Genomic DNA, 22,651 nt, shown 5'->3' on the forward strand with positions numbered 1-22,651 from the left:
TTGCCTCAGCGCCGACGACTCGGCACGCAACTGTGTGACCGGGACATCGACACAGCCGCCTGAGGCGATAGCCGAGGTGTTTAGCATGGACCTGGCTGCTGGTGCTTAAATTATTAGAACATCTCCCAGAGGTAGAAATGTGTTTTTCACATTTCGTACAACAGTTTCACGCGCCAGCGAGTTCCTTAATGAAACGAGTTGCGGTAGGAAACCGAGTCAGGTCTCACAGGGCCTCTGCTTGGCAACGGTCGGTGCCATCGCTGGCTTCCAGCCGCACCTGCCGGCTGGTTTTCCTGTTCTCCACCCATGAGTTGTGTATGACGGTGCCCCCAGGTGAAGGGTCGACTTGCAGCAGGGACACCACCCTCTTCTTGACCTTGGCACGGAGGGCGCGGCGCAGCTTCTGCCGCGTGAAGGCGTAGAGCAGAGGGTGGGAGACGGTGGTGCCGTAAGCCAGCGCGAGGAACCAGAGGCGCAGGCTGATCAGGGCGTCGTTGGGGCCGATGCCGAGAATGAGCACGTTGGTCACAGAGAGGGGGGCCCAGCAGCCCAGGAAGGTGGTGATGATGATGAGGGACATCTTGAAGACCCGCCTCTGGCGCTCCCGCCGGTCCCTGTGTCGCCGCACTGCCCTCCTCAGGGCGATGATGGCCGACACGGAGGCCTGAACGCCCATGGAGGGCGGCATGGGCGTGGCAGCAGAGATGACCAGTGGTGCCGATGACGAAAGGGCAGGGGGGGAGGTAGCTGTGGGCGTCGGCGAGGGGGAGGGAATGAGGGGCGGGTGACTCAGCTGTTTCGTAGCCTCCACGTTGTTCTGCTCGCCCGCCGCCTCGCGGCCGTCGACCACTCTGAGCCCCGCCTTCTTCTTCTTCTTCTGTCTCTTGTGGCGCCCGCTGCAGGATGAGCCCCGGAAGCGCTGGCTCTTCTTCATGTGCGAGCCGATGCGGATGTTTAAAGCCCTCAGGATCCTGGAGTAGGTGAAGAGCATGACTGCCACGGTGGTGAAGAAGATGGGTACCTGCAGGACGAGATGGTAATACATACTCGGGCTGGTGTGATAGCCCTGCCCGCCGAGACACAGCAGTGTGCGGTTGCGCCACGCCGATGGCACCACCGTGGCACTGAGGCCGTGCGGGGAGGACAAAGACAACGGCCCTTTCTCCTCTGGCCCCTCCCCGTCGGACCACTCCACCTCCAAGAACGGGATGAAAAACACGGCGATTGAGGTGATCCAAACGGCGGCCAGGAGCAGCGCCGCTCTGCGCGTGGTCAGCAGCCTGTTGGCCGGCCGCACCGAGATGTCGTACCGGTCCAAGGTGATGACCAGGATGTTGATGGCCGTGGCGATGCTGGCAAAGGTGACGCAGGCTTCGTGGAAGCAGCAGAGCAGGGCCAGGTTCGGTCCCGGAGGCAGCAGCACGATGACCAGCGTGAGGGGCAGGCACAGCGCGCACACCACCACGTCCAGCACGTGCAGGTTGACAGTCACCATGTTGCTCACGGAGTCCACCAATTTGGACTGAGAGCAGTAGAGGACCAGCACGGTCAGGTTGCTGCTGAAGCCCAGCACCAGCTCCAGCATGAGGAAGGCCGTGAGCGACACCTGGAAGCCCAGCGAGTATGGCATGTACCAGGACGCCACAGTGCCGGGCGAGCCTCCGCTTCCTCCTCCATGATCCTGGAGGTCTAGTCCCTCCAGGCTGCCTACCGTCCCGACCCAGTCAGTGGTGGCTGGGCTCGACGAGAAGCTGCCAGTCTCCATGACGACCTCTCAGTCCCTATATATTGTATCTGTCATGCCGTTGATGAGCTCCCATGATGCACCAGGCTGAACCTCCATGATGCAGGGATGACTAACAGCTTGATGGCAGCGCTGGTGAGAGAGAGAGGAACACAGAGCAGACAGATGAGCAACGAGCTGAAGAGAATCAAGATACAATCTTCTCTCTCTGAGCATGTCACACATCTATCTATCTATCTATCTATCTATCTATCTATCTTTGCTAGCTATGTAAATATCTCACTAATTATCAATTCATCTATCTTGTTAGCTATGTATCTATACAAATATTGAATTGTCTATCTAGCTATCTATGCTAGATATGTAAATATCTAACTAATTATCTGTCCACCTTGTTAGCTATGTAACTAGCTAATCATCTATCTATCTATCTATCTATCTATCTATCTATCTATCTATCTATCTATCTATCTATCTATCTATCTATCTATCTATCTATCTATCTACCTTGTTAGCTATGTAACTAGCTAATCATATAACTATCTTGTTAGCTAATTATCTTTGCTAGCTATGTGAATATCTAACTAGTTATCTATCTATCATCTATATTGTTAGCTATGAAGGTAATTTTTTCATCTAGCTATCTTTTTATCAATACATCTTGTTGGCAATGTAACTACCTAATCATAAGTATCTTGTTAGCTATGTAACTAGCTAATTTTCTATCTATCTTTGCTAGCTATGTAAATATCTCACCAATTATCGGTCTACCTTGTTAGCTATATAGCAAGTTATTTATCTAGCTACCTTTTTATCTATACAAATATCTAACTAATTGTGTATCTATCTATCTATCTATCTATCTATCTATCTATCTATCTATCTATCTATCGTGTTAGCTATGTAACTAGCTAATTTTCTATCTCTACTGTCTGTCTATCTATCTATCTTTGCTAGCTATGTAAATGTAAATCTAACTAATTATCTATCTAACTTGTTAGCTATGTAACTAGCTAATCATCTATCTATCTATCTATCTATCTATCTATCTATCTATCTATCTATCTATCTATCTATCTATCTATCTATCTATCCATCCATCCCATATGCATGTGTCATCGCAGCATCTGCAGATTGAGCAGGTGCTTCATTATGCATCAATCCCGTCCCCAATCTGTCGTCTATCAGAATCCCTGATAACATTCTGGCTCAGCCGCAGACCTGAGACCTGCACACAAGCTGTCAGAGCGACGCGCTGCCACAGCGTTGCTCACACAGAGGCTGCCGAGGCTCGGGGGGAATGATCCCGATTGAACGGCGCTCAGTAATCAGAGACACATGCAGTCGACCGTCCCTCTCAGTGGATCAGTAAAAACAACACGTTCAGCAACTTACACTAAAGTGGTCGTGATCGGGGGCCTCTGCCAGCTGGAGAGGGCCACATGATTTATTTAAGGGGGGCAATATTCATTGAGTGTTGGTGTCGGGTTTTGAGTCAATTCACTTCAGTATCTGCATGTGATGAGGTGAGAGGATCGTTAGTTAGGGCTGATTAAATTGGTCGATTGTTGCTGTTGTTGGAGTGATTATTCTGCCTCTGTTTGGTCTCTGTGAACACAGAGTCGTATTATTTGTATTCTGTGTCCTTCATACAAAGACAGGCTCTGTCAAGCAAAACCATCAGACCCGACTGGCCAAAGCTTTGTTTTGTTTTAATATTTCTACTAAGGCAACGTATCCAACAGATATTTAGAGTTTAGATTTCAAAGGGATATCATTTTAAAGGGATGCTTAAAGGTGCCATATGTAAGAATGTGGCCAAAAACGGTTACTACATTCAAATTCAAAATACCGAGGTCTTTTAGGTTTCGTTTTCTGACGTAACTGGCAACCCGTGGTTGCTCGGCAGCTGAGACTATTGACTGCAATGATTGGTAGACGGCGGTAGGTGGCATATGGCAACACATATGTTGCTAATGACACTTCCTGGTTTTTAAATGATGCGTTCACGGCCGCAGGTTTTTACACCTTCACACAAGTCGACGTGAACACGACGAGGGAGATAAAAAACAAACGCTTGATCGAGGGCCTGAAGATAGTGGCGGGAAATATCGTCGGGCTCTGACCGAGAATCTAAACTCTACCGCTAAACTCCACCCACTGACAACCACACCTCAAATACCCTAAATTACCCCCGATAATAACGATACTTCAATCATCTCCAGAGGTTCAGAAGTGATGATGTCACCTCTAACCCTTTCCTTATGCCACATAACACGGAACAAAACGAGCGCCTCGACATGGGGCCAATCACACCGACATGGATCTGTCTGGCCCTGGTGTTAGACTAAAAACACTGTTTCATGGACCACCACAAGATTAAAGGCAGTGTGTAAATCACAGTTTGCTGTGCATTGATTAGAGGGTGCCTACTGATTGCACCGGTGGGAAATCAATCCAATGATTAAAGTCACAGCTTCCAGTCTCCCGTTCCCCCCCCACCCCCCAAACTCATCAGGCCGTGCGAATCTCTGCATCAAGTGTTGGAAAACCCGAACGAGTCAACTCATCAATGCCGTCAACTATCAACAAACCTCTGCACAACTTTTTTTTTTTTCACCCGTTTCCATGGTAACCACACTACAAGGTAGAGATTAATGACAACGGCCCAGGTGCTGTACTGTAGAAGTGTGTAATGTCGAGGCCTTTGGTGACACCGGTGCGTAGGAAGTGGAGTGGAGTTGAAACACCTTTCAATTACAAAGAAGAAAAAAACGTTGAACTGACAGCGCGTTTTATTCCTATAGAAGGAAAAGAACATACAGCGGTGCACACTCTTGCGAGTGCATGCAGCCATAAAACAGTTAATTTACTGTACGATAAGAGTTTATATTGCATGTTATTCCGCTTGTGATGGTAAATGTGGCTCTAGGGCGCCCCCTCTCTCTTTGAAGGAACAGGTTCCTGTAAAGTTAAAGGTGCATTATATAATAAATCTAAAGCAACTGGCCATAAAATCCTCCTAATGTGTCACAGAGACTCAGGAATAATGTTCATATAACAAACTGAACTCACCAAACGACGACAGTACAGTCAAAGTATTTGCAATTAAAAAAAAATATTTTGCAGACTGCAAATCATGTTTATGTTTTGAAATCATGTTTTGGTATGTGGCGCCACCTACCGCCGTCTACCAGTCATTGCAGTCAGTAGATTCTCAGCTGCCGAGAAACCACGGGTTGCCAGTTGCGTCAGAAAACAAATCCTAAAAGACCTCGGTATTTTTAATTTGAATGTAGTAACCGTTTTTGGCCACATTCTTACATATGGCACCTTTAATCATAATCATGTTGGTTGTAGGCAAGAAAGCAGGTCGCGAGAAGCATTCAACAGAAGAGTTGAATTGTAAAATAACTATTTATAACGACAAAAGATTATAAGAAGCACAACTGGACAAGAAATGAAAGAAGTCGACAATATAAAACTACTTTTACACATCTGTAAGGACGTCTACGGGTGTTTTCTGCATCGTTTATCAGTTCTTGTCTCACTGTTTTAATGAAAGTGTTGTCATTTTACTGTGTTATCACTCAGGTTGGAATGGAGAGACATGCAGCCACTCTGTCTGACTCTTGTCGAACATTTAAACCAGCTGGTCCAATCATGATGACTCCACTGCCTGATTACCAGCAGCAGCAGCAGCTGGACTGGAGGTTTTGGATGGACGCGGTGGATCCTCGTCCAGAAGTGGCGAGTGTGAGTAGGAACATCTGAAACACCTGCTGCAGAGCAGAGCCTGATTACCTAAAGTGTCTGAGTGTGGACGGAGGGGTGGGGGTGGGGGGTTTAGCCGGCAGCCAGCCGGTAAACAACATGTCCCAGGGAGCAGAGGTGGCAGCATTTTTTCCACTCCCAGCGCCTTACATCAGTGTTCACAATAACTGCTGCTGGTTTCCTGGTTCCCTCTCGTCCCCAGTGGAACGCTTTAGTCCCTTAAGGCTCTGATTGTGATCGTCTGTGTGAAAAAACCTCACAGTGGCGACACAGGTGAGGGCGTTTAGAGCGGGGAAGTGGTGCAGAAAAGCAACCTGGACACAGAAACGCACAAATAAAAGAGCTTTTACACCAAAATTAGAGGCAGCAGTGGCTTAGACCATGGTTAGCAACGCTAGCATTTAGTGGTGCTTTACTGTGTCACTAACTACTACCCCGACATGAGTTGGGCAAGCATGAGCTAACATTTTCCTACTTTTAGCACAGTTGCTGGGTTACAATAACAAAACAAATTTATCGAGCTGCAACTAATGATTTTTTTGTTGATTAATTAAGTACCTGTTTGGTCTGTAATTTATGTATTTTGTTAATAAAATGTTATTCTGTTTTTTTTCCTCACAAATGCAGTGTAAACTAACACCATAACAGTGTCACAATAGCTAATTTAGCCATATAATGCTGCTAATCGCCTTGAATCAGATCTTGCAGAGGCCACAGTTAGCAGCACTAGCATTTAGCTGAGCTTTAGTTTGTTGCCAAGTGTCGCTAACTACTACCCTAGCATGAGACGGTCAAGCATGAGCTAAAATTTTCCTACTATTGTATCGTAAGTCCCGTCAACTTTATTTAGTGCACTTATTCAGCCATTTGCTACTGCTAATTTGCTAATAAAGCTGTGGTTTTATACCTGTATTGATGTAAATTCCACATAAGAGTACATTCTTTTTTTTGCTTGTTAATAAATGTATGTTATTCTGTATTTTTTTCCTCACAAATGGGCCGCAAACAAACACCATGGCCGTGTCAAAGTAATAGCTAATTTAGGAATTAATGCATGTGGTGCTAATTAGCTATAATTAGATCTAGCAGTGGTCACAGTTAGCAGCGCTAGCATTTAGCGGTGCTTTAGTGTGTCGCTAACTACTACCCTAGCATGAATCGGGTAAGCATGAGCTAGCATTTTCCTACTTTTAGCACAGTTGCTAGTACTTGTTTGGTCCGTAAAATGTCAGAAAATGTTGTCGTCGTTGACCGAACCTGGAAATTATGAAGTTTTTGAATGTCAGAGATTCAGTTTAAATGATTTTTTTTGTTATATGAAGCAAAGAAAGTGGAAAATATTCACATTCCAGAAGCTGAAAAGTCGGAAAATGTGTTATAGTTATGAAGACAACACTCAAACCGGTTAATCGATTAGCAAAATAGTTGACCCCTACTAATTTAATGTCACTTTTGCTAAATTGTGCTCTCTTTCAAAGCTCACACTGCCTGAAAATTAAACTATTATTGCAATAGATTGTATTGCAATCCCTGTACTGAGATCGTTTTATCATACAAGCAACTATTCAGGCCACCTCTCTGGGGATTGTAGAAAGTAATTGCGGGAAATCAATGCAGGTTTAATGAACATTTCAGGAGATTTAATTACTGCACAAAACAGCCTCTGTCTGCACACATATAGCCCGGTCTGATTATAAAACATACTAACTGGATACACTTTTGCTTCATCAAAAGGTTCAGCAGGGCCGAGTGAATTCTCAGAGCGCCAGATCTAAGGAAACCTGGTTTTCCACACAGATCTAAGTGCTTCTCCCCTGAAAGAACAGAAACATGTGTGACAGGAGACTGTGTAGCATGTATAATTGAACAGCTGAAAAAGATGAATGGCAGCCGGGATAATCTCGCTATTCCTACGAGACGAGCTGATGTAACAGGTTGTCAAAATGATACAGAGGGAGGAGGCAGGAGTGTAAAAGAAGAACGAGGTGAATCGTGAAAGAGGAATGTATATATCAGAAGTCTGGTCTTTGCTGCAAACCATGGGAAACATTCTTTACAGAGGCAACAAAAAAAGATTTCTAAGTGACTAATAAAGTACTTCAAGATACATTTTCACCTGGAGGAGGGTGAGGTGAAGGTTACATGGATTAGTGGGTACGTTTACGTGCACAGATTAATCAAGCTATGGCCATAGTCCGACTAAGGCCATAGTCGGACTAAGACAAGCAATCGGACTTGTCTCAGGAGAAAACTATTTCTTGGCCGTGTATGTCTCTGTAGATGGCGCTGTATCTCTCTATAAGCTAGAGTTTCCTGTTGACCTTTACGCTACTGAATAACAAAACAACGAACATTGTCGTTCGCGTCTCTTCGTCGGTCCCTAAGTGGGTCTTATTCTCCATAGCTTTCGCTCTTGCCAACGCCATCTTGTTGTTTGTTTTCCTTTATATAGTTTATATAGTTTATATATATCGTATCTTTCTACGTTTGGGTCAAAGATCGTTGTGGAAATACAGTCAAACTAAGCGTATTCATACAGGAGTAATCGGACTATGAATCGCATCATCCAGGTACTTTAGTCCGACTAAGACTAGCTCGATTTTAGTTGGACTAACGTGTTTACATGACATTAACAAAACCAAATTATTGTCATAGTCTACCTAAAATTGGACTTTTAACATCATGATGTTATCTTTATGCTATACAATTATGGTTATAGGTGCATTATGTAATAAATCTAAAGCAGCTGGCCATAAAATCCTCCTAATATGTCAGAGACTCAGGAATAATGTTCATATAACAAACTGAACTCACCAACAGTACAGCCAAAATATTTGCAACTAAAAAAAATATTTTGCAGACTGCAAATCATGTTTATGTTTTGAAATCATGTTTTAGCATGTGGCGCCACCTACCACCGTCTACCAATCATTGCAGTCAGTATAGTCTCAGCTGCCGAGCAACCACGGGTTGCCAGTTACGTCAGTAAATGAAACCTAAAATAACCTCTGTATTTTGAATTTGAATGTAGTAACTGTTTTTGGCCACATTCTTACATATGGCACCTTTAAAAGTCCAGTGTGTAACATTTAGGATGGTTTATTTGCATATCGTTAGCCTAATAGCATAGTTGCCCAAGTCATATTTGAACGTTTTCGGAAAACAAGAAAGAACAAATTTTTTTTAGCAAGAACATTGGTAAAGTTAGGCAGATATCACAATTACCAAAAAAACGTCAGAGGCAATTATGCTATTAGGCTAACGATATGTTGAATATACAAGTGATTTCCAAACAGTGGTCACAGGAGATTGTTTTTGGGTCCGAAAAATTAATTTGCTGTATTTTCCCAACCTTTAAGTGAAGATTTATGTGTTTGAAATAAAATTAAGTTGATTTATTCATTTTAAAAAGAAAAAACATATTAGGTGTTACAGACATGGCTGTAGGTTAGTCGCTACCTCCTGTCATGTTTTTCATTTCGCCGTCTGTGACCCATTTCTGAGTTTTGGTCTCTCGCCTATTTTCCACACATGAAACGATCTGTTAATGGTGATATTGACATTTTACTAGCGATATTACATACAGTAAAAACTGTCACAGTAGCATTAGTGTGTTGAATCTGAATACATGAGAAACATAGATTATACTACTTTTATTTTTACACTATTTTAGCATATCTAATGTTTACTTACAGTTTCTTTTTGTAAACGTTTGCCGTTTATAAAAACTGGGTCTAATTCTCTGTAATCTTGTTTGTCATGGATCAATCTGGATTTTCGGTGATGAGTAAATGATCGTCCGAGTATGTTCCCATCAAATGATGGTAGAAACCATTCACTGTGCATCTCTTATAATGGTTAAAACTGTAAAAATAAATAATATCACTGTCAAAACTCTCATTGGATTTGAACATACAGTATGTGTATGCAAGACTATACACACTCTACTATCATACTATGTTATAGGGATCTAATCCAGATTACAGATTTGATGGCAATTTAAATGTAACATGGTTCTAATGCGAATATATCAGCGACATCTCAACAGATCTGGACCAATATTGTCATGTTTATGTAAAATAATAATTGCTATAAGCAGGAAAATTTCTATACCAATGCAGTGGATGAAAATGTAAAAATTCTGTATATAAAAATGCAGATTACACAGTTTTTGTGCGGTGTGTGTGTTCTTGTACTTGCGGCATACTGAGGACCAGTGAGGGTTTTTAACCAACAAAGTAAGGTCATTTTTACCGAGTGAGGACATTTTGGCCGGTCCTCACTTTGTTTACATTGAAATCACTTCCTTAGATTGTAAACGTGCTATACTCTTTTTTTTTTTTTTTTAACATAGGTCCTCAATTTGGTACAAAAACCCGGTTCCACCTGCAGACATTTTATGGTACTGCACCCAGTAGTTTTTTTTATAGATGTCATTCATGAAGTAGATATTTGTAGTTGTGTTAATGAAGGTCCTCAGTATGTGGCAAGTACAAAAATATGTGTGTGTGTGTGTGTGTCAGCGTCCCTGACCTCGAACCACGCTGCTAAAAAATGCTCCTGCTAACATTAACCTTTGTCCCCGAGCTAAAACATTTTATTTCTCATCAAAAAAAACAACCACACATTGTTTTATCCTCGTGGTCGATATGAACAACTCCACACACGGAGAATCAGAGCAGTTTTTGAAAAGAAAATCATTTTCTCTTCATCATTATGCAAAGTTATGCAGCAGGGAGCCAGAAAAATCTAATCAGACTGTCAACTGAGCCGAGAGGAGCTGGTGAGCAGAGGATGAAGTTTGTAATGTGATGTGATGATGATGATGATGTCGCTGTGGAGGCAGGACAGGAAGAAAAAAAGAGAACAATCAGGACGGACGTTTGACGAGCGGATTTATTTTGTAATGTTGTATTTTACGTTCAGATGACTGCAGTAACAGTGTTGTTAAGAATTAGTCATCGTGTTAAACTTAATGGATTATCATTAAGCGTATGTTTTGAATATTTAATGTGTGACAAAGACATTTACATCAGTAATACAGCCGCCACCCAAAGAAGAATACACAGAGTATGTGCAGTAATTATGTGTGTTTACTTCCAATAATAATACAATTCCAAATGTCAATAATTTCAAATCTAATCTAATCAATATCATATTATGTTAATACAATGTTAAAATGCCGTCCAACAGATTGCGTAAATTCATGCTTTTATAGATTTTTATACAATATGATATAATCACGATATTTAAGTTACGATACCACAAAATCACTATACAATATCACAATACAATATTAACACGATACAATATAATCATTTAAGTCACGATACAATATTGTGATATTTAAGTTACGATAAGATACCCCAAAATTAAATCATGATATTATCACAATATTTAAGTCACGATACAATATTATCGTGATATTTAAGTCACAATACGATATAATCTCAATATTTAAGTCACAATACAATATTATTGAGATATTTAAATCACGCTACAATATTATCACGATATTTAAGTTACGATATGATATAATCACAATATTTAAGTCACAATACAATATTATTGCGATATTTAAGTTATGATACGATATCACAAAATTTCACGATACGATATTACGATAAGATATCACGATATTTGAGTCACAATACGATATCACAATAAGATATCACGATATTTAAGTCACAACACGTTATAATCACGATATGATAATCACAATATTTAAGTCACGATACAATATTTTGCGATATTTAAGTTACGATGCGATATCACGTAATTTAAATCACGATACGACATGATCACGATATTTAAGTCACAATACTATGGCGATATTTAAGTCACGATATTTAAATCATGATACGATATATCACAATAAATATTATCACGATATAATATTGATTACCGATTACCCATTTTATACTGCATTTTGTATATTTTTATGCATCTTTTATTATTTTGATGCATTGATGTTGACTGATGTTTTATGCTTGAAAAAGATTTATCCGTGCCCTGATTTATACGCACTGCCGTCTGTCGTGGCAAAAAACAAATCATTTCAATCTCCTGGTTAAATAAAGGTCAAATAAAATACAAAAAAATTACATAACTTTTAAACAATAACATCTTCTAGAAAGGTAGATATCTTCATTCCGGCCTCGTAATTTCCTCCTTTTGTGCCAAAGAGACAAAAAAAATCTTCAGCGACTTGTGAAGACAAAGGCGTCCACAAAGCTCAGCAGAGACACAAACGTTAGCAAAGACAAAGCGAGGCACAAGAATAGACACAACAGCTTTTCAGGCCCCAAGAGCCTGCGACAATAACCGGAACACGGAGCACGTACGCATGTTGCACCGCAGACTGTACGGGGCGTACGCTCCATACAATGAACACCCACCAGCACACCATTGTGTGTGTGAGTGCATTTAGGCTCCCTACAGAGGCGCCATGCTGTGATCCGAGCGCGCTCTGTTCACTCGGCGGAGACAAAATATCACGTCGCGGGAAAACTCTGCTCATCCTCAGCACAGCCCGACTCACGCATACATACGAATACACATGTGTGCACTGGACTCCCACTGAGACTAAGTGGTCCTGAAGCTGTAGGCGAACACGACGAAGCACTGGGCTCAACGTAAAGGAAAGTAAAACGATGGTCGGATGCAGAAATGCGACTCCCCGCCGCCGCCCATCTGCTCTTAACATGCTAATTCTCGGAGTGCGCGACTGTGACCTCCGACTGTAAACACGACCGCTAACCCCACACAACAACTTTACAACACATGCATCATCATGTCCGAGTGCAGCGGAAATAACACACGTAAACAAGTGGTTCAGTATCAGAGAAGAAGTTACTTGTTACTCAGAATCAGAAATGAAGAATAAGTGGTTCACAGTTCTCTTGCTGGAGAGAGTGTGGATTATGGAGTGTCCAAATGTGAAACCCTTCAAGGAATGTTTCCTTCATCTCCATGAAACAGCTCAGTGAGAGAGACAAATATCTGCTGCAGCTATTCGCGGTTGCTCGTAAAAAAGAAAAAAGGCAATTATCGAATGTTGGCTTCAGCCGATTCCTCCTACCTGGAAGCTCCTGATAAATATTATAAACTCAGTCCACAACATGGAGACATTGGACTTTTACACTGCGACTTCAAAAAGGACAGAAATACTGAGCCAAAATGGAACAGTGATAAATTCAAAGACTCTGTGTGGATAAAAAGCCGAAATAATATCGTAGAAATAGGTTTGACACGTCTCCTCGTTGTTAGACATTCGTCTCCCCTTCACCAAAGTCCATAGAGAAAATCAGTGATTTTACGTCACAGCACACAGGAGTTGTTGTCTCCATCAGTTAGGTCACGTGTCTCATGAAGTAGATTCTGTGTTTAAAACCTTTTGATTGGATTATCCTAAGTGGCACACGCTCATTAAATGAGGCAGCAGTAGACTGCTAGCTATTGTAACCGTGTGAGCGAAAATCGACGATTTTCTCTATGGGGTTTGGTGTGGGAGAGCGATCAAGTTTCCAAACATGTTCTTATGTTGTAGAACTAGAACCATGACTTTAAATCCATGTTTTTACTGGGGCTATTGACCAATATTACCAATTTTAACCACTTTAACTTTCCTTTTTTAATGATTTGAATAATTTTAAAATAATGACTTTATATTGATTTTAAATTGTTTTAATTTCAGAATTGATTCTTGAATTTATTGCTTTAATTTCAAATGATTATAAATGGCATTAATTTCTGCTTGATTTTGAATTGTTTGATGTTTTAAAAGGTTTTCATTTCTAATGTATTTCCTGCCTGTAAAACACTATGAATTGCCTTGTGTAAGAATGGTGCTATACAAATAAACTTGCCTTTTTTTTTTAACAACACAGTTACTGCAGTCATCTGAACGACTATTGATTTAACTCCACAGATTGTGATGATTGTGTTGTTCTTACACAACAGCCATGCAGTCGCTGGTTTACTTGTCTTACATGTTTTCCTGCACACTTTACACGCCTTTACACGTTTGTCTACTGTGGAAGTTAAAGGTCTATAATTGTGGCTGCTGTTAAAGCTGAATCCTCACTTTCACTGCAGAATTGTCATTTATGACATGACGAGTCATGAATATTTTCCTCTTATTTCATAACGGAGCTGCGCCGCAGGAAAGAAATCTTGAGGGTAGAATATGGAGAGAAAACTCAACTTTGTTGAAGACTTTCTTCACGAGGCTCATCTTTAATGTATTTGTGTCTTTTCTTCCGGGCTAAAGACAAATCTGAGAGACGACAAACTCAGACACACAGTCAGCGATGTGAACCTTTAACGCACATTCTGGTCAGTGACTAGTATTTACTGTACTCTGGTATCCATTATTTAGCCTGGACGTTCCAGATGGTAGATGAGTAATTCAAGTTTGAGCAAAAGCACACGACGGGCGCCTTTGTGTGTTGTCCTGCTACCTGAATTATTTATTGCCCAGAAGAACCTGAAATAGACGACTGCTGAAAACGGAGAGAACTAAAGAAGGATGAAAAAGAAAAGGGAGGGAGAGAAAGATGAGACAACTGATGGACGACAGATGCTGAACACAAAGCCACTCGGTAAAAACAATCGATGAGTAACTTAACGTCAATTCAGCCTAAACTAAGCCTTATCCATAACCTTAAGCTTGAATAAACTTAACCAGTTCCTCAGACATGAAGCTCTGCCTCATTAGGACCAGGTTTTGGTCTCCATGAGGAATGAAAAGGTCCCAAACATACTCACAGTTGCACAGGCATTTGGACTACTTGCAGTCTTGAGTCCGATGTGGTGGAGAAAAATTTATTTATCGGCCTGTACTTCCGACTCCGCCTCCATAGGTGGCGCTGTATCGCTCTAAAAGCTAGTGAGTATTGTTTCCTGTTGACCTTTATGTGACAGAAAAACAAACATTGGACGGCGAGATGGATCGCGCTGTGGTTCTCTACATTTCGTGCACTCTAGTCCGACTAATCGGACTATGAATCGCATGATCCAGGTACGTTAGCCCGACTAAGACTAGCTTGATTATAGTCAGATTAACGTGTTGACATGACATGGAGATGATACTGAAAATACGAGACAAAATCTGACAACTACAATCAGACAATCAGAGATGGTAGACACCCAATTCACACAAAACAAGCCTCTGGCGGCCTCTGCTGGTCAAAATGGCAAGTGCAAGTATGGAAGCACAAACAAACAGGCAGACAGAGCCAACAAACAATACTTCACTCCCACTCTGCATGGCTGGGACGGGATAATTGAGTCAACGTGGCAATTATCAAATTTAGCACAGATAAATTTGTGAAGTAGCTGCTTGATTAAATTTGACACCAACAGTTCAGGCGGAATAGATCAAATCGGACGCGTCTTATACAGTAGTACCACCAGAGGGCGCTCGCGTACCACCACTGGTACACGTACCACAGTTTGAGAACCGTGGCCGTTGATATCCAAATGCAAATATGATGACGAAATCCTAACGAGGTAAATACAACTAAATTGGTCGTATATTGATGCAGAGTCTGTGTGTTCAGGGAGACAAGAGAACATTTTTAAGGCCCAAATTTAAAACAAAACAATAACATTCTAACTGTTTACCATTTAGAACGTGTTCAAATGTTTACCGTGCTGTCGCAGCCAGGCAGCTTTGTTCAGTCCAAACATAGTGCAGTGTTTTTTCATCCCTCAGGTAAGACTAATCGCCAAATTGCCTAATATTCCTCTACATCCAGCCTCTGCTGATTCCAATCCCACAGAAATGATGGAGATGGTCAGGAGGTAAAATTGCTGGCGACTCGTAATTGGCAGCAGCAGAAAAAAGAAGAAGAAGAAGAATGTAACCGCAGACTGATACGATGAAGAATTTTCTCATGTGGAAAAAAATGCCACATTGTAATAATGTGACAGATGAGATATTCCGCTTATATTAGTTTATATAAGGGCTGAAAGCATAATAAACCACACTGACACTAATCCAAATACAGTGAACTATTTAAATGTTGTCTTTTTGCTCATTTACACAGATAAACATGTTTTCTCTTTCTGCTTCTCCATTTACATCGAAACAATAACATGTGAATGTGTTTCTCGTGACGATTTATATCCATTATACAGTTCTAGCTCTGCTCCGGTATCCAGTGTAATTGAATCATTAGAACCGGTTCATTTGGAAGATTTGTTCACAGATTTGTTCAGTACTTCCTCCATGACCAGAGCACAGACTCTGTATAGATATAAATATATTTTGGAACTATAAGTAGATTTTGGGTTTTCTGATTTTGGAACTATAACTTGGAACCATTAGTAGATTTTTTAACTATAAGCAGATTTGGGGATTTTAAGTAGAATTTGGAACTTCATAGATCATGGGATTATAAGTAGATTTTCGCACAATGAGTAGATTTTGGAACCATTAGTAGATTTTGGCACTATAAGTAGATTTGGGGGTTTTAAGTAGATTTTGGAACTATAAATAGATTTTGAATTTTCAGATCTTGGTACTATAAGTAGATTTTGGCACTATAAATAGATTTGGGGATTTTAAGTAGATTTTGGAAATATAAGTAGATTTTGGAACTATAAGTAGAATTTGGAACTATGAGTAGAATTGGGGATTTTAAGTAGATTTGGGGATTTTAAGTAGATTTGGGGATTTCAAGTAGATTTTGGAACTATGAGTAGATTTTAGATTTTCAGATATTGGTACTATAAGTAGAATTTGGAACTATGAGTAGAATTTGGAACTATAAGTAGAATTGGGGACTTTAAGTAGACTTGGGGATTTCAAGTAGATTTGGGGATTTTAAGTAGATTTTGGATTTTCAGATCTTGGTACTATAAGTAGATTTTGGCACTATTAAAGGTTTGGGGATTTTAAGTAGATTTTGGAACTGTTTGTAGAATTTGGAACTATAAGTAGAATTGGGGATTTTAAGTGGATTTGGTGGATTTCAAGTATATTTTGGAACTATAAGTAGATTTAGGATTTTCAGATCTTGGTACTATAGGTAGATTTTGGAACTGTAAGTAGAATTCGGAACTATAAGTAGATTTAGGATTTTCAGATCTTGGTACAATAGGTAGATTTTGGAACTGTAAGTAGAATTCGGAACTATAAGTAGATTTTGGAACTATGAGTAGAATTTGGAACTATAAGTACAATTGGGGATTTTAAGTAGATTTTGGAACTATAAGTAGATTCTGAATTATAAGTAGAATTGTTAAGTCTTTTTAACTGATCTACAGTTGGACATTGTTGGCTTTGATTCTTGTGTCAGACGTAGCGCTCATGACTCTACCAGTGACGTCACTCTGACCAATCAGTGACCGTCATTCTGTTAGCGTCACATTTCAGTATCAGCTCAGCTCACTTGGAAACATCATCAGAGCAGGTACTAATAAAAGAATCAGGTACTATCACTGATAGAAAAGCAAAAAAAACTAAAAAAACAAGTAGAGCTAGAAGTGTAAAATGTAAAAGCAGCATTCGTCCATACTGGACCGTGTATTCAACTGTGTCACAGCACTCACTGGCCACTTTATTAGGTACAGCTCTTCTCCTGATGAAGAGCCACATCTGCTTTAACGTTCAACATGACGTTCATTTTTCTCATGAACATTTTCCGGGGCTTTTATGATGAGTTCTTGTTGCCTTTTACGCTGATCTCGGACCAGTTTGGTCGTTATCCTCTGACCTCTGACATCAGCGATGCATTTCCTCTCAGACAGCTGACACTGGGTGTGTAGAAAAAAGCCCAGAGGATGAGCCGTTTCTGAAATACTCAGACCATTCAACAAGCATTCTGTGTTTACACTCACTTAAATCGGCTTTCCTGCTCTTTCTGATGCTCAGTTTCAGCTCGTCGTGATCGAATAAAGTGAGTCTGTCAACCTGACTCAATTTTAATTGAAATTGCAGTAAACCTCAAACACCATAATGTCACTTTTCTATTTCTCGATGTTTGTTTATGATGATTTATGACGTAAAATTAATCTGTAAATATCAAAAAAGGACATTTTAGCTGGTAATTAAGAGGTTGACCACAAGGTTGAGACCTCTGCATTAGAGTAGGGTATTTAAATATATAACAGTGGATATTTAACGGAGTCTAAATTTATAAAATATGTCATAAATGTGATAACAGTTTATCCAAATTGTGCAAAAAAAAAAAAAAAAGCCTGAACTGTCCCTTTAACATGCGATTATATTCACTCTCAAAAAATAATAATGTAGTTTAGTTTTAAAATCAGGACAAGTCAGATATTTTAAGACATGTTTGTCCTCGAGGCTGCTGGCGCGCGCACACACACACACACACACACACACACACACACACACACACACACACAGAAGATGAGCGCACTTTGATGCTGAGCGCGTGGATGTTTCCAGCGGACTGCGGTTCCCTCGGGAGCGTGGGAGAAAAACACGCCGCCTCAGAGGCTGTAACTGTGTCAGGAACCTTCTCCCACACAACAACACGCAGAAACACGCAGAAAACACTGGCTCCTCTGCGCAAATCGATATTTCGTGGCGCTCCTGAACGATAAAACAGCGCAACAGTTCAGTGCGCTGCTGCACGGCTGAATGACTGCCTACACACCGGAACTGCAAACGGATCCTCGCGCCTTGTTTACAAAAAAAAACACACGAAAAGTGCAGAAATAATAGCGCGCAGAGAGCTTTTTTTAAGATTGACGGTAAACGTGCACAGCGGCGCAGTTTGGATTCAATTACGCTGCGTAAAAAGTTGAAGCAGCGAACATTACACACGAATTCATTATAATAACAAAGTGTTAATTGCGTCTTAATTGGCTGTTAAAGTTGGCGCTGCACCGGATTATTGAATGTGTGACACACTGAGCGCTGTCTCAGCTGATGCGCAAACATCATCCACAGTGGAGGAGATTATTCATCCAAACGGATTAAAAGCGTCTGTTTTTCCCTTTTTAAATAAATAGAATATATTTATTATTTCTTACCTCTGGTGTTGGATCCGCGCTCTCATGAATCCATGTCCGCAACCTGTGCGCGTGTTGACGGGAAGCGGATCTTCTGACTTGTGGCGCAGCAGCAACGCGAGGACAGAGGACACTTCAGTGGGACAGGCAGAGAGACAAACGGAGACAGAGCCCAGACTCCACTTTCAGGATGAATTCAAACGACTGGAGGAGGAGAGAGGAGAGGAGGAGAGGGCGGAGCCTCAGTCAAATTAAACCGGATTAAAAATGCTTCACATTTGCGTGTTGCTTGTGTTTTAAAGATCCAATCTGCGATTTATATCACCTGTATTCACTTAAATGTGAATTATATGGAAGAATAACATGTATATGACATTTGAAAGAAAGAAAGAAATAATAATTTCAGTATTCTGAGATTAAAGTCTAATCTCAGAATTAATAATCAGAAAAAATTAAGGTTTTACGTGTGGCCCTAATACGTCAAAGTCTAGACAGGTTTTAAGGGGTTTTGGGGTAAAGTGAGATAAACTGATTTAAAGTGATAGTTCAGGTTATTTATATGAAACAATAGTTTCCATCTATAATCTGCAAGAGAGGGGGGGGCGGGACTACACGTGACCTGGGGGTCCAATGAGCTTCTAGTCTGGTCACGGTCAAGTGAAAAAAAGGGCGTTAAATGAGGACCATATGGGTTTTAAATTATTATGACTTTATCTATAAATAAGAAAAACAGTCAGAAATAATAAATTGTTGTGATTTGAAATTAAGTGGTGGCCCACATGCAACCAATTGGGGGGCCACATGAGGCCCACGGGCCGCAAGTTTGACACCTCTGCTTAAGAATGACCTAATCCCCAACACCAGAGTGGAAGCTGGAGATCCATCTGCTTCAAGAAGGATCCGACCAGTGACCTCCTTGCTGTGAAGCTACAATCCTAACCACTGCACCACCATGTACACATGTCCCCTAAACAGGGTCTCATCTCTGTTTCCATCTTACGAGACCTCCACATGTGACTTGACTTGTGACCGAGACGATTCGGACAACTTGTAGCTCCGCCCCCGACTCAAGGTCATGACCTTCGTCTTGTGCTCTGCACACAATCATTTAAGTTGTTTAAGAAGTGACACAACGTCAACGTTGACTCTTACTGTACATCACCAGGAAGCAGACACAAACACTCACTTCCTGGCATGGAAAGGACTGATTTAACCAACAAATAAAAAAAGAATCTGCGTCTAATTAAGTCTACAACTTTTTAAGAAAGCGTTTGACACTTTTAATTGACAAAACACGGCTTTTTCTCACTAGAAAACCAAAGTTTGCAAACCGGTCACTCTCCTGCACCAAACTCCATTGAGAAAATCAGTGTTTTTTAGCTCACATTAACACAGGAGCTGCTGGTCTACTGCTGCCATGTTTATTAAGTTTGTGTCACTGAGGTAAATCTAAACAAAGAACATCAAACACGAGAGTCAAAAAATAACAAAGTTAAACTAACCGACAGAGGCAGCAGTGGGTCGACAACTCCTGCATGCTGTGAAGAAAAATCGCAGATTTTTTCAATGGGGTTTGGTGCAGGGTTGACAAAGTGACATAAAGCTGTCAAATACAAATATTTATTGATAAAGACAAAAGCAGTGAATATATATATATATATATATATTCTTAAGACACCGTAGACTATTTTTCCACAAAGTGTGAGCCTTTGTGGCTAAAACCTGTTTTTTTTGTGTCATGTTGTCGTCACTGAGGGCAATCGTCTTGTACCTCAGGCCGTTTCCTGGCGACAGCGACACGCTGTGCAACACACAGGGAAGTCAGTGGTGATTGTGTGTCAGTAACTCTTACGAGAACAAAGAAAACCTGGATTATTCCTTTAAATTGTGCCATATGCGTTTGTCTCGTTTTCCCTCCTGCGAGCAAACAAAACTATGTCTGCAACAGGAAATACTGTCACATGTTTCAGTCTTTGTTTATTCATGTAATGACCACTGAATATGCACTCACTGGCCACTTTATTAGGTACAGGACACCTTATAAATAAATAATACTCTTTTTATCCCGACTCTGATGCTGCTTGAAATTTAAGAGCTCTTCTGGACCACGTCTACATGTCTGAATGTACCGAGTTGCTGCCTTGTGATTGGCTGATTACATATTTACATTAAAAGGCCAAAAAAAGTGTTATGAAATTTACCGTGGATGTTGTTTATGATTCAAGGAAGACAATTAGATTTTGTGATTCAGGTACGAATCCTGGAAAACTGAGCATCTTTGGTGAAGGCGTGGCTTCTGAATCATTTTTCTAGTTATTAGTATTATTATAATACATAAAGTACTTCAATTAATGCAACACAGACAAAAAAACGATCCGTCAGTAGATGGAAATAGAGGTGGGTCAAAAATGTCACATTGTCGTCCTTCCTTGTGCAATACGATGATCGTTATGTCGCAAATATCAATATTTTAAATCAACAAATTAAGGCACTGTAAAGTAAACCGGGACAGTTTAACTCACCGGGTGTCCTTACATCATGTTTCCACACGGTGGCGCTGCTCAAACGAACGAATGAGGGGAAACTTGGGGGTTGAAGATACCTGGCTGAAGAGGAAGAAGAGGGAGGGATTACAACAGGATAATGATGGTGGAGAAAGCTACACTAAGAGATGCTCCATACACATTCAATACATAGACTTTATGACCTTTGACCTCTACGTTGTGACTAAACATTAAAATAGTTTATAGAATAATGTCATCGGTATCGTGGGAGTTACCCTGCGATTCCCACACCTCAAACCAGAGGAGAAAAGAGTCGTTTTAGATCTCGACGCTTTACCCCAGACATTTTCCTCTTCGTGAAACATCACACGGCCAATTTGGTGGCAAAACTCCTCCAGCTTTTTCTGCAGCCACCTTCCTCGACAAGATGGTAAAAGTGGCTCTTCATTCAGCAGCAGCAGCTCCTCTCTCTCACTATAATGGTCGATTTCCTTCTGGTTGTCGCCTCCTGCAGCTGCTGGCTCTTTCCCTTTGGTCTCATCCTCTGGTTTTCTGAGCAGAGGCAGGCTCCAGCTGACAGGACAGTGGGGACAATTAGAGGAGCGTGGGAGAGAGACAGCTGGACCTGCTGCCAATTACACCGACTCTGACCAGACACACACACACACACACACACACACACACACACTGTACAGAACACAAGCTTAAAATATAAATGAAAGTCTGTTTAAAGACGTCAAGTGAGTTCACGCAACGCTACACACACAACTGTTTTTAACTCACGTTTGTGGCGTTTTGTCCTCACGCTGCAAACAGGAAGTGACACATTTTAGACAGAAAAGACCTCCAGCAAGGCTTAAAACACTAGACATGTGCATCGGGGGTTCCTATACCTTGGTTGACATCAAATTCAAGGACTTTCCAGGACCTTTAAATTCAAGGCTTAAATGTGTCGACAGCGCTGCATCTGCACAAATCGATTGTCCTTTTCAGGATCTTGGTCAAAGTCGGTCTTTCGTAATCTTTTTTGAGACAGAGATCTTGTAATTTTTGCATTTCCCAGGCATACTTTACTCGCTCATTGTTCTGCACAGAGGTTATTTTAAGTTTCGTTTTCTGACAACCCGTGGTTGCTCGGCAGCTGAGACTCTACCGACTGCAATGATTGGTAGACGGCGGTAGGTGGCGCCACATGCAAAAACATGATTGCAAAACAAACGTGATTTGTAGTCTGCAAAATATTTTGGCTGTACTATTGTTGTTGGTGATTTCAGTTTGTTATATGAACATTATTCCTGAGTCTCTGTGACATAAGAAGGATTTTATGGCCAGTTGCTTTAGATTACATAATGCACCTTTAAACAGAGGCAAAATTGTAACAAAACAAAAAAAATCACAAAGTTACATACTGTAACTTTAATTCAAGCACACAACATATATGTATATATATATAAAGTCTGTTATATTGCGTAACGACCGAGTGTTTCTCAGTTTGGTGGCGTGTTTAGATCTCGTGGAACCAGCAGACATTCCAGCGCAGCACACAGGAAGTGATTTGTTTCACGTCAAAAACAGACACAAGAGGAACGCGGAGTTCGTAAATAAAAGATGTTCCGACTTAGAGCCCGCGACACGTTTC

General features: G+C 41.0%; 1 protein-coding gene across 1 annotated transcript; it reads right to left on the bottom strand.

Annotated features, from left to right (window-relative positions):
• Window positions 1-223: 223 nt before the first annotated feature.
• Window positions 224-1,765, bottom strand: LOC310930081 (G-protein coupled receptor 22-like; the record flags this gene model as incomplete). Its single annotated transcript, XM_083892978.1, has 1 exon — window positions 224-1,765. One exon carries the CDS (start codon window positions 1,763-1,765, stop codon window positions 224-226), a length of 1,542 nt encoding a protein of 513 aa, XP_083749104.1.
• Window positions 1,766-22,651: the final 20,886 nt, after the last annotated feature.

The sequence above is a fragment of the Microchirus variegatus genome (genome assembly GCF_963457635.1).
Source record: "Microchirus variegatus genome assembly, chromosome: 7".
NCBI lineage: Eukaryota > Metazoa > Chordata > Actinopteri > Pleuronectiformes > Soleidae > Microchirus > Microchirus variegatus.